The sequence below is a fragment of the Octopus bimaculoides genome, chromosome 16, assembly GCF_001194135.2.
Source record: "Octopus bimaculoides isolate UCB-OBI-ISO-001 chromosome 16, ASM119413v2, whole genome shotgun sequence".
Classification (NCBI taxonomy): domain Eukaryota; kingdom Metazoa; phylum Mollusca; class Cephalopoda; order Octopoda; family Octopodidae; genus Octopus; species Octopus bimaculoides.
In genome coordinates this window covers 57,291,874-57,305,183 of record NC_068996.1, presented here as the reverse complement: position 1 = coordinate 57,305,183, position 13,310 = coordinate 57,291,874, and the positions used below count along the sequence as shown (strand labels likewise).

At 36.9% G+C, this 13,310-nt stretch overlaps 1 protein-coding gene across 2 annotated transcripts in view; it reads right to left on the bottom strand.

Annotated features, from left to right (window-relative positions):
- The window catches only part of LOC106872443 (kinesin-like protein KIF26B), a 550,311-nt gene that overhangs the window by 25,571 nt on the left and 511,430 nt on the right, over positions 1-13,310 (bottom strand). For both annotated transcript variants that reach the window (XM_052973789.1, XM_052973790.1), the window contains exons 13-15: positions 12,071-12,215; positions 5,006-5,168; positions 258-3,825 (exon numbers count right to left, since the gene is read on the bottom strand). In XM_052973789.1, coding sequence (XP_052829749.1) covers positions 258-3,825; positions 5,006-5,168; positions 12,071-12,215 — 3,876 coding nt within the window. The remainder of the gene's footprint in view (positions 1-257; positions 3,826-5,005; positions 5,169-12,070; positions 12,216-13,310) is intronic.

Genomic DNA, 13,310 nt, shown 5'->3' with positions numbered 1-13,310 from the left:
ATAGATAGAGAGATAGAGAGAGAGAGAGAGAGAGAGAGAGAGGTGGGGTATGCATTAGCAGTCAGCTAGTATTTTTTACAGTCAAGTAGACTAGAGCAACATGAACGAAGTGCCTTGCTTAAAGACAAGGCATTGTCTGGTACAGGAATTGAACGCATGACATTATAGTCATCAGTTGAGCACTCTAACCACTGACTCTTGTTGTATACCTGTCTGGTTGTCTATAAGTCTTAAGGACGATGAAAGGACATACGTACCTGGTACTTTTTTTCTCCGTGTCCCTTTTTTACGATCACTCGACGAACACTCGCTAGCTGAGTCTTCATGGGCTGACGATGATGATGATGAAGAGCCAGTTGCCTCACTGTCTCTTAACATGCTTTCATATCCACTGCTTGTTCCCCCACCATGTAGCTTATCTGACCGACTGCCCATTTGTGCACGTATTTCTGTACTTACTGTACTACTGTTATCACTGCAATGCCCACTACTTGAATGTCTCACCACTCGTGGTTTTGTTACAGTTGCATAAGGAGACAAAAGAGCTTCCTCACCACCAACAATTCTGTTGACCTTTACTGCAACTTCTGCATTTTTAACCCGTCCCCTACGTCCTTCATCATGTACTTTGGATGGTGTTGTCTTTTCTACTCCAGTTTCAGAACTCTTACACCATCCCTTTTGCCCATCATCATGTGGTTTTGATTGGGTTGTCTTTTCCACATTTGCTTTGTCTTTCTTGCGCAGTTTTGTCAATTGACAAAGATTTGAAGGGTTAAATATTGGAAGCCTTGAGCGACTGGGCGATTGTGATTTTGAGCCAGAAGATCTGTTTCGGGGATTTGATGTTGTTGATTGTGTGGCAAACCTTGACATTTTAGAACCTCGCTCTTTGCCCCTACTATTGTGGCTAGATGATGTTAATGAAACTGTTGACCCCTTGCAATGCTTAGCTTGAACTGTAGGAGATGAAGATGATGTTGGATGAGGCACTTGATTGTTATGGCCTGATGATGATGTCAATGATGGTGATGATGGCAGTGAACCTTTACAATACTTAGCTTGAGTTGTTGGTGATGAAAGTGGAAGAGATGACCCAACATGACTGTTATAAGCGGATGATGGCACCTTGTTCTGAATTGTTGGAGATGATGTTAGTAGTGCTGGTCCTTGATTACTATAACTTGACCCCTCAACAAACTTTGTTTGGATCTTTGGAGATGAACATTCTTGAGAACCTTGATTGGTAAGGCTAAATGATGTCGTAACCTCACTATGTTTGGACTGAATTTTCCCTGGTGAAAACGACACATCAGCTTCCTTGGACTTGGAATTGATCTTATTTAGAGGTCTCTGTAACATTGAGGGTGACAAGGGTGTTACATTATTAAGATTGTATACAGGGACTTGTGATCCTGAGAATTTAGACACTTTATCATCATCATATTGTGAAATTACTGAATAACCTGGTAAACTTGACACCTCTAAGTTATCATTATTGTCTGACAACAAACTAATATTTTCCGATAATGGTTGTTTCGATGTTGTTATATATATGCTAGATGATGTTGGGTTAATAGTATAATTTTGCTTTATAACAGATACATCAAAAGCTCCACCATCTTCATGAAATATTTCTTTTGATAAACAGGGCTCTGATGCACCATCAATATTTCGGGAACATAATAGTTTGCATTCCAAAACAGACTCTTCTTCAGAAACTTCTTCGAGGTCGGAGAGTTTGCTTCCTTCATACTGACAATGGCTTCGTACATCCCTCATTAGTGTTGATTGTTCACTATGAGCTGCATTAAGGGCTTTGAGTTTCTGGACAGTAATAACGCGTTCCTCTTCTTGTGCAATAGCCAAGCTTTCAGGATCTTCTTTTGGAAAAGACACAGTGCTGAATGTATCATCATCTGTAGCATCAGGATTATTTTTCCTGGCAAGTTCCAGCTGTTGATCAACATGAATTTCATAGATTGATTCACGGTTTGAAATCAGGAGGTTGGCAAATTCTGTCTCTGGATTGTTATCATTGACAGTATCACCACTATTATAGAATCCTTCAAACTTCTGTTCGCCGCTAACTTCATCATCGGTAAACCAAACTCTATCAATCTCTTTCCCAAGAGCTTTAGCATCAATAGAAGCTAAAGTTTCAGATCCAAGAACCCCACCATGTTTCAAAGCACCAAACTTGAGATTTGAACTTGAATTTCCAGCTTTGATTTCATGCTTGCTTTGCTCTTCTTCAGTTGAAACGGTTTTCAGCCACTCAGCAACTCTTCTTGTTGTGTGAGCATTCACACTAACACAGTCGGTTGTTTCTGTGACGGGATCTATTCTTGTTGATGGTGGCTGAATGTTGTTTATTGTAGGGCATGGTTTGATGGAAGCTTGGGGTTGGCTGTAATTTGAGAAGGACTCTAGACTTCCTATGACTTGATTACAGGAATCAACTATAAAACCGAGGTTCGGATCGTTTTCTTCGCATGGTGCTGGTAAAGAATTATCTGGAAATGTTCCATGTCTTCCAACCCAGCCTGTAACGAAATTTTCCAAACCGTCCTCGATACCATTATCAACGCTATTTGCAATTGCTTCAACAGAAATATCATCCTCTGTAGACTGTACATTACTATGGAAACTTACTGGTCTTGAATCTGATGGTTCAGCATTTATTGAATCCACACTGGCTGTACTTTCAGGTCGTGATCCTTGGTTGGGTACATCTTGCTGCTGTATAACTTTTGAGTCAATAGGAGCAGCAAGCATTGGGGACGGTGGAACAGCAATACTTCTGTCTGGTGATTTGCGATTAGATGTGGACGGCTGGTTTGTTTGCGAAGGGCATTTCTTTCTGCTGCTTGGCCCAAAGTGCTTCGCTTGGTTGATATTAGATACCCGTGTGTCACTAGTGGACATGTCCGCACCACTGCTAGGTCCATCTATCCAACGCTCTGGTTCACATTCCTCTTTTGGCATTGTTATATTGCGTAAAGTTTGGGTATCTCCATCAGATGAATTCCCATTTCGTCGCTTAGCAACCCAGACACGTCCCCTAAAAGCCTCGTCTGTTTCTTTAATAGCTCGAGGTTGTTTCCTTGAAGATCCATTGCCTGTTCTCACCATAAAAGCTTGAGGACCATCAACCCACAGCTCCGTACTCTTTTTATCAGGATAGATAGCAGCCCCAGGACCATCTACCCACTGCTCCAGAAATTCTGAACCTTCGTTGTTTATCTGATGTCTACCATTCACTCCACCTTCAGGTTTAAATTTCGATAATGGCATCTTTTGCTTAATATTTGTTCTACGGGCAACTTGATAACCGGTAGAAGAGGAGACCAGTGGTGGAGAGGGACAGTCTTGTGAGGAACTTGGAGTTGCAACAGGCGACATAACAGGAATTCGCGATTGTGGACTTGGCTCCCGATTATAATATAGTTTGCTGACAGAAACACGTCCGGAATCTACCGGGGAAAATTTTCTACCAGTGTCTGATGCAGATCCTTCATCTCCCGATGACCTGGATCCACTTGTTCGACGTGGCAGACGTGGATTAGTTCGAGGGAGCAAGGGTAGGGATTTTGGTGGGCCTTCATTATCAGTCAGTTCTCGATCGCTTAATGACTGACCATTGATACCCAAATATATCACAGTGTCACATGACTGTTCGCTTCCTGACGTACAGTCTGGGTCTGATAGGGAAGATGAGTAGAGGAAATCTTCTCTAAGGGTACCCATTCGAAACCCTCTTAAAGGTCGTCGTAACCTTCCAGATTCATCTGTAGAACTGTCTTCAGAACTGGTACTTGAAAACTGCAAAAGACAATGAGAAATCAAGTTTAAAAAAAAAAAAAATGATAAAAAGTTCAAATGAATTAATGAAAGTGTACATGGATGCATGCTTTAAGTCATGTACATACACATACAAATATACTCACACACACACACATCCATTCATCCATATACATGTACATGCTTACATACATACATACATACACAGACATAAACATACACACATACACATATGAAATCATACATATATATACAATTAAAAAATGTACCAGAAACATTTAGCAGTTGATTCAATAAATAATATTACAAATTGGGATCTGTATTTTTTGTTGTTAACAGAAATCATCATTTAGATAATTAATAGTTCTTGTAATGAAAAATGAAATTTTAAGTGATTTGAATTTCTTGGTTCACTACGTTAGATACACCAGCAGTTTACTATTTATTAAATATATTTATGACTGCCCATATAAGTTGATGTAAGTCTCCAGTTGTGACCCTTACATTTGGAGTCTGATGAGAACATTTGAGTTGCATCCCTGTTTTACTTTAGTGTAGCGGTGCCTTTCCTTTTGTAGTTCAGTACCCCTTTCTCACCAAATGGTGTTTTCTTTTTGTCTTTTGCTAATACCACACCCACCACATAAACTAAATTTTTGCGACCATTTATCATCTATATTTTTTTAGATATTACTTCGTCCTATATATGCCTCCTTTTAGATATAAATGTGTGCACTAATGCCTTCTATTAAACCTTTTAAATGGAAATTATGAAAGTAGATGAGGACTTATGTAATGGAATTGATTATAATTTTATTATATTGAACCTGAATGCATCATTATGTTCTCTACTTGCTAATAACACAATATCCGAAACATATTTTAATCCTGACAAAGATTTTGTTTTGAAAATGTGTTTAAAATACTAGTATTGTACATGATTTATAAACATCTTATTTCTAAGAAAACATGACCACCCTTAAATAACTATCACATACTCTTAATATTTACAGCCTTCTTGTAAGCTCACAACAACCCATGTGTGTGCTATACTCCAGGGTAAGAACCATTGCATTTGTGTATAATGACCATGCTTTCATTCTCATGTTAACATAAAACAAATAGCTGGTGTCTGATGGGCAAAATCCCTCTATGACAAAAGAGAGAGAGAGAGAGAGAGTACAAGAATAACACTAGTTACCTTCATCTTCCGTCTCCGCAGACGATGGATCCGAGAAGCAAGCTGGATTACCTGTAGCGTCTCACTATAATGCGTGGTGGTTGCTGATACATGTGCTATCATACAAGTACGACAGGACACGTTACCAAGGGAATCCCTTAGTAACCTTGCAATCTTGGCATCTCTGTAACAATTGAAATAATGGGTTATAATATAAAAAGGGTGTACAAACAAATTGAAAACAAAGAAACCTCAAAAACCAATGTAGAACAAACCTGCCTTGTAAATATATATTCTAAATCTAAGACTTTAATTACCATATTTGACAATTTGGAAAAGGCATTTCTTGCCTAAAATTCTAACTGAAAAATCAGCCAGTGACTTACAAGACCAATACTTAACTTTCTGGCAAGTGGTTTTTCATGGAAATGCTAGCTGAAATTAAAGCCGTGTCTTATAAGTTCATACACCTTTTGAAAAAAGCCGCCAAAATGATATGTATCATGCATATATATAAATACAATTTAAATTAAATTTGTTGAGCAGAATCTACTGAATATCATATAAGTACTTGTACCTTGTGCATTCTTGAAGATAGTTGTCATCATCATCATCATCATCATTTAACGTCCACTTTCCATGCTGGCATGAGTTGGACGTTTTGACTGGGGACTGGTGAACCAGATGGCTGCACCAGGCTCCAATCTGATTTGGCAGAGTTTCTACAGCTGGATGCCTTTCTTAATGCCAACCACTCCGAGAGTGTAGTGGGTGCTTTTACATGCCACCGGCACGAAGGCCAGTCAGGCATTACTGGCAGCGGCCATGCTCCAATGGTGTTTTTACGTGTCACTGGCACAGGAGCCAGTCAGGCGGCACTGGCAATGCCCTCGCTCGAACGCTGTTTTTCACGTACCACCAGCACAAGTGCCAGTAAGGCAATGCTGGTAACAATCATGCTTGAATGGTGCTTTTTACGTGCCACCGGCATGGGGGCCAGTCAGCGGCCCTGGCAACAATCACGCTCTTAGCGCTCCACTAGCACGGATGCCAGTCAAGCGATGCTGTAATCGAATTTGATTTCGATTTCATTTGCCTCAACGGGTCTTCGCAAGCAGAGTTTAGTGTCCAATGAAGGAAAGGTACGCATATGTGGGCTGGTTACTCCCTGGCATAGTCCACAGGTTATGGTCTCACTTGGCTTGCCGGGTCTTCTCACGCACAGCATATTTCCAAAGATCTCAGTCACTAGTCATTGCCTCGGTGAGGCCTAAAGTTCGAAGGTCGTGCTTCACCACCTCATCCCAGGTCTTCCCAAGTCTACCTCTTCCACGGGTTCCCTCAACCGCTAGGGTGTGGCACTTTTTCACGCAGCTATCCTCATCCATTCTCACCACATGTCCATACCAGTGCAATCGTCTCTCTTGCACACCGCAACTAATGCTTCTTATGTTCAGCTTTTCTCTCAAGATACTTACACCCTGACGGGTATACACACTGACGGGTATACACACTGACATTACACATCCAGCGGAGCATACTGGCTTCATTCCTTGCGAGCTTACGCATGTCCTCAGCAGTCACGGCCCATGTTTCACTGCCATGTAGCATGGTTGTTCGTACGCATGCGTCATACAGTCTGCCTTTTACTCTGAGAGAGAGTCCCTTTGTCGCCAGCAGAGGTAAGAGCTCTTTGAACTTTGCCCAGGCTATTCTTAATCTAGCAGCTACACTTTCAGCGCACACATCCCGAAGACTTTCAAGGTAATATGACCTTCATGTTGTATATGCAACTTGTAGATGACAAACGCAAAGTAAAACATGTGGCATTGATTTTGCCCTTTTTTAAAATCCTGCATTGCAAAACAATGAAGGGAAGCTTTTTTAAAGGAAGTATTTTAAAAATATATGTCTTTTATATGTAAGCCTCCTTCCTGCACACACGCACACACGCACACACGCGCACACGCACACACACACACACTGTGTCTCTGGAATAGCAATCATCACTAAAATGATATTTTTTGTGTTTTGTAATTTTCTATCAATTTATTGCATTCTACATTCTAAAACAGTTGTAACTTGCATTAAAAAAAAGAAAACAAACCGTAACCCCTTTTTCTCCTTCATTGTACTTTCCACAACGAAGTAAAGTTAAACACCACAAATAGATTCTTTTATTCTTTTACTTGTTTCGGTCATTTGACTGCAACCATGTTGGAGCACTACCATAAAAGATTTTTTTTTCATATTCAGTCAAACAAATGGATCCCAAGACTTATTCTTTGTAAGTCTACAACTTATTCTATCATTCTCTTTTGCTAAGTTATGGACACAAAAACACACCAGCACCGGTTGTTAAGCGATGGCGTGGTGGTGGTGGTGGGGAAACACAAGTATACACACACACACATATATATGTAGGTGCCATGCAGTGGGATTGAATCTGGAACCATGTGGCTTTGAAGCAAGCTGCTTAACCACATAGCCACGCCTGTGCCTAATGGATGTATAATGAAATTAGAATTTTGAGAAGAGTATCCATAAAGCAACATTTACAGTCGTTTATTTAAACTTTCTCTGCTGAATCGTAGAATTCAATTACGGACAGAAGACGGCTTTTGTGATTTAAATTTGGTGATTTTCAAAGATATTTTTTTCTTGTGTCTGATGGTCTCACCAAATCGAATATAAAATGCATATGATAAGTGCAAACACACAACCACACGACATAGTAACCTGATCTGAGATCGTGTGCTGGAATGAAAACAATTGCAGCGTGGAAGGTGTTTATAAGCCATTTAAAATAACACACACAATCCGTTAGATTCACTTCAACATTTAAATTTAATTTGTCAAAATATTTTCATCGCTTTGAGACCGCGACCTGTTCACTGACAAAATTCTGTGCTGCATATTAATTCTATTTACGTAATAGTGTCTTGGAAAATGGCTAGAAAGTAACTGTTGTGAAGCTTCTGGTATACACACACACGTCAATATTGTGTGTGGACACGTTATGTTCATTTACGTCCCATAAACTAGCGCTTCGACAAATATACATTAATAAATTAATGCAAGTGAGTGCTTCAGTACAGTCACAATTCAGTAACTCTAATAATTGTTTAACAAATTAATCTCCCTTGAAAGAATTTTCAGTTATCTCCCTTGAGATAATAGAGTTATTTCCCCTGATATAGTTGCTGGCAATGTCCATATATAGTCTTAAATAAGCGAAGTTACCGACAGTCATTTGGGACATGGCAACGTCAGTAATTTTTATGTCACATTTTCAATGTACATTTCTCTCTTGATATAGTGGTATTAGTAAAATCTGAAGAGTTAAAGGAATCATTACTAAAATTGTACGTGTTTGAACTGAAGTCGTTTGCTTGAAATGTAGTCATTAGTAGAAAAGAACATTTGGGTAAAGATATAAATTTTTACTACTAATCATAAGTAAAAAGTAAATCAATTTCTAATAAAGGTTAATTTAAAATGTTATCTTGCCTATGGTAATTTTTATAGAACTATTCATCTTAGCAATCATATGGTTATGGAACAAGAGAGATGAGTCGAGTTGGAAGCTAGAAGGAGATAAGGAGCAGTGATTTGACCACCTCTATTGACCCACCAATGGAAAGGTGTTACAGTGCAGAGTAGAAACACTAGCTTTTCCTGGTCAAAATTCCATTCATGCTGGTGAGTGGAAAAATAGCAACTAACGAATGTGTATATATATATATATATATATATATGATGGTGATGCTTTATCTACTAAGCTACTGTTGATTCAAATAGCTGGTATGTATGTATACACACACACACACGCACACACACACACACGCACACACACACACACACACACACACATATATACAGCAGCACCATAGTCAACTGCTATAAAGGTAAAGGTGATGCTTTAGATACAAATAATTACAGAGGTATCAAGCTGTTAGATCAGGTAATGAACAGACAAGCACACATACACAAATGAAGACTGAAACACATGACCATATATACACACACACTTTACTTCACACAAGGATACATACAGAGACATACGTCCACACATATGGACATACACATCCATACATACAAACATGGTACATAGTTGAAAAACACACACACACACACACACACACACACACACACACACACACACACACACACACACACACAGAGGTACACACAAGGAGACAGAGGTGCATACATATATAAACACACGCACACATACACATACATAAAATACACACAAACACGGACACGCAAGCACATGAATATGCAGAATACATACATAGATGCACACACATACATACATATATATATATATATACATACACACACATATATACATACACACACATGCATACATACATACATGCATACATAGGCGCACACACACACACACACATTGACCCACACATATGCGCACAAACAAACAAAAAGAATGCAGCGTAAATAACGGACAGAGTGAAGACTATTGAAAAGGTTGCAAGACGCAACGAAAATTTTAGGGAAATAAAAATAAGAAATAAGTGGAAATTTTACAGGTGAGTGTGTTCAATTTTAAGGCATTAAAAGAGAACAACTCTCCTCAGACACAACAGAATATGCTTCAACACACGAAATCACATAAAAAATCTTGCAAACCAAATCCAAAAACAAAACTATAATGAAGTTACAGGAAAATATGTAAAAGATTAATAAGAAATTATAAAACTTGAACAGATTTGTGTTTTCAATATAACACATTTAAAGAGAAGGTATTACATATACACACATATACATACAACAAACGAAGGTCATATTGAAAGAAATGCAAAAGTGTGTATAAGTCTTTTATTAATTGAAATAGGTAATTCAAATTGCAGATCTTGCAAGAACTACCCTTTCACTATTGTAGGTCTTCTTCCTGCTCATTTTCACTGCAGGTAAATAATGAGTTCTAAGCAGAAGCAACAAACTATCTCCCTGATGAAGGAATAGGGTGGTGCAGACTGTCTGACTTTTACTGATGGCTACAGGTTGTTTAAAGAGCTGACATTATTGACAAGAGCAATAAGTACAGATGGATAAAAATGAGAGAAATCAACATCTAAGACAAACCATACTGTGGGAGACAATCTATTGCAATCACTGATACAAACTGCTAGCATATGGTTGAATTGGTTTGTGCAGACAGACAAGTCATCACTGGTGAATTTGTTGCACAAGTGGACTGTGGTCACACTGAACTTCAGATGATGGTGGAACAGTTTGGGTATCAGAATGTGTGTAAAATGTGTAAAGTGTATACCTTGGCAGTTGATACATAATTTGGGAAAGAAATGGGTAGAAATCTGCTCTAATCTGTTGAAAGCATTTGAAACCAATGAAGATATGTATTTTTTTCTCATCTACTGACAAGAAATGAAACAGCTGTATCTTTATGGACTGGAAATAAAGGTCCAGTACATGGAATGATATCAACCTATTTTCCAAAGAAGTTTAAGAACCAGTAATAGACATAGAATGTTATGTGGGGTGCTTTTTGGAATGACAAGAGATGTCATCTTCCTGGATTTTCTGGAATGTGAGAAACCATTAGGAGAAAAAGACTGGACTATAATCTAAAAATGGTCCACATTCACCTGAAAATGTACAATTACATACACACAGCTACAAATCAGGTAAATAGTAAAAGGTCAGTGGTCAGTAGTTGCCCCATCCATCATACAGCCTTCAACTTCTATCCATTCAGTTCAATAGGGGACAGTATTCAAGGTCATGAAGAATTGGGTACAACAAAGCACACCTTAATATTTTCAAAGAGGATTCAGGAGTTGCATTCAATGATGGTGCAAATACATCACATGTGATGGAGTCTATGTTGAATAAAAATTAGAGGAAGAGTTACTCTACCAAACATGTGTAATTTAAGCGGCCTATGTTGATTAATAGATATGTTATGCCCACTTTTACATAATTTTCTGTAAAACACTCATGTACTCCTCCATTTACACATAACCCTGCTTTAGAATAAATATTGATGTGTATAAGACACACTCTCCATAATGGCAGAACTAAATTGAAGACCAATTTTAGATTCCATTATTGTAGTCAATTATTTTTACTGAACCAGCTTATTGCTGCATTGTAATTATTGGTTAGCTTCTGCATGAGTAAAGTAATTTACATTTTGCTTTAAATGGTGAAGGAGACATATAAAGACTTTGTTAAATGATATCTTTATATGAATTAATATCTATTGCTGATTTTTCATATTAAACTTTATCATATTGTGTACATCCATTGATTTTAACTGTTATGGTTTTATTAATTAATCAAATTTGTTAAATACATAAGGCAGACATAAATGTCTGCATGTTTGATTCAAACTTATCATAGATGTGGAGATTAACACAGCAACTAGGTGGACAGCCATTATTATGAAATTGTATTTAAAGCCACTGTTGTTATGTTTACAGCTAAATCAGGGAAATTGATTTGAATGCTTGACATATTTTTCAATGTTTTATGTAAATCACTGACATTCCAGCTCATAGTAAATTTTAATCACTTTATATGCTTGAAACATGTTTTTAAGTATAATGCATGAAATAAATATATATATAAACAAACTAACATTTGGTTTTTATAAGCATTAAAATGTGTACAGTAAGATACAAATAAGATGATGATTTATTTTTTAATGCAGACACTTAATTGGAACAGTAGAAATATTGGGTAAATTACCCTTACAAAGTGGTAATTTCAACAACCAGATATGATTGTTGAAAATTTTTTCCATTTTGTAAGGGTAATTTACCCAATATTTCTACTGTTCCAATTAAGTGTCTGCATTAAAAAATAAATTATTATCTTATTTGTATCTTACAAATATATATACATAATACTACATATAAAATAACATCTAAATATAATGCATAATATATATTCACTGTATAAATATGTATTGAATGTGCTTTGCTTTTGTCTAAAGAAAATACTTAGGTAGCTACCTTGATAAATAAAATTGATAAATAACACAATAGAAACTGGTAAAATAAATGGATAAACGCTATAAGGTGAAATATTTACTACCTGTGAGGTATGTGTCGTTGTCCATTGAGAAGAGCCAATATAACATTTCCAAGTGCCGAAAGGCTCAGTGAGACATTATTAGGATCCTTTGACTTTGAGCAACTTCCAAGATCAATAAAATGTAAGCGACTCCTTCCACCAGCCACTACAACAAAAGAAAAGTTAACATAAGTTGTGATGCCCCAGCATTACTACAATCTTGTAAGAGGGTATATGGAGCTGGTAAGGATACCTACCAGCTAGTTATTTTTTTCCCATTTCTTTTCGAAAAAGCATATAAAAAGTAGATGGTAAGAAATTAACTTTAAATAGAGGCTGAGTGTAGAATGGGGCTAGTTGGTTTGTCACGAAAAACAGCGGGTAAATTAGATTCTTCAAAGAAACAAAGAAACAATTGGTGGGTACAGAAATGACTGAGTCTTCACCACTTTATTACTTTATTATCTTTAAATACTTAATTTTATTCTTCAATTTTTAAAATTCTACTTAGCACTTTCTTGTTTATAGTCAACCTGACCCTTTTTTTTGTTTCTTTATTTCTGTATTTTGTATTTTGATTATAATTGTATTTTACTGTATCTATATCTATAGTTTAGTTTTCTCTGTAAACTGATGAAAATGACATAGGATCTAATGAGAAACTTATTTAAACGATCACCTGAAGAGGTGCATATTACACCTTGGATGGATGATAATGATTATATAACACCTCATCAAAATACGACAAGGTTGAAAATATGTTGAAACAATTGTGGTGATTTTGATTAAAAGAATGTCTGTCTGTCTGTATATATATATCTATATATATATATTTTCGAATGGAAAGAGGCTGCTCTTTCTCAGGGACGTATTTCATCCAAATGTGCACTGGTTTAGCTCTATATCAATTAACTTTCCTGGAATTTGTTAATTTATGTTAGTATTAGGGTTTATTGATGGTTCCTCTTTGACATCAGTACTTTACACTTATGAAGTTCCAGTTATCATTATAGTTGTTTTCATCTATCTGATATAGGAACTCTCCACTCATTAGGATGTAAATGAATATATGTCAGTTTTGCTCTGAAGAGATTTTTACCTTTTAAATTCATAATGCAGTTTTAATTGTAAAATATGAATGAAGATGGGTGAGAAATTGAAACATATGTAGGCAGCGTGAAATTGACTATTATACCAATAAATTGACTTTTCTATGTTCATACTCTCCATTTTCTTTATATATATATATATATATATATAT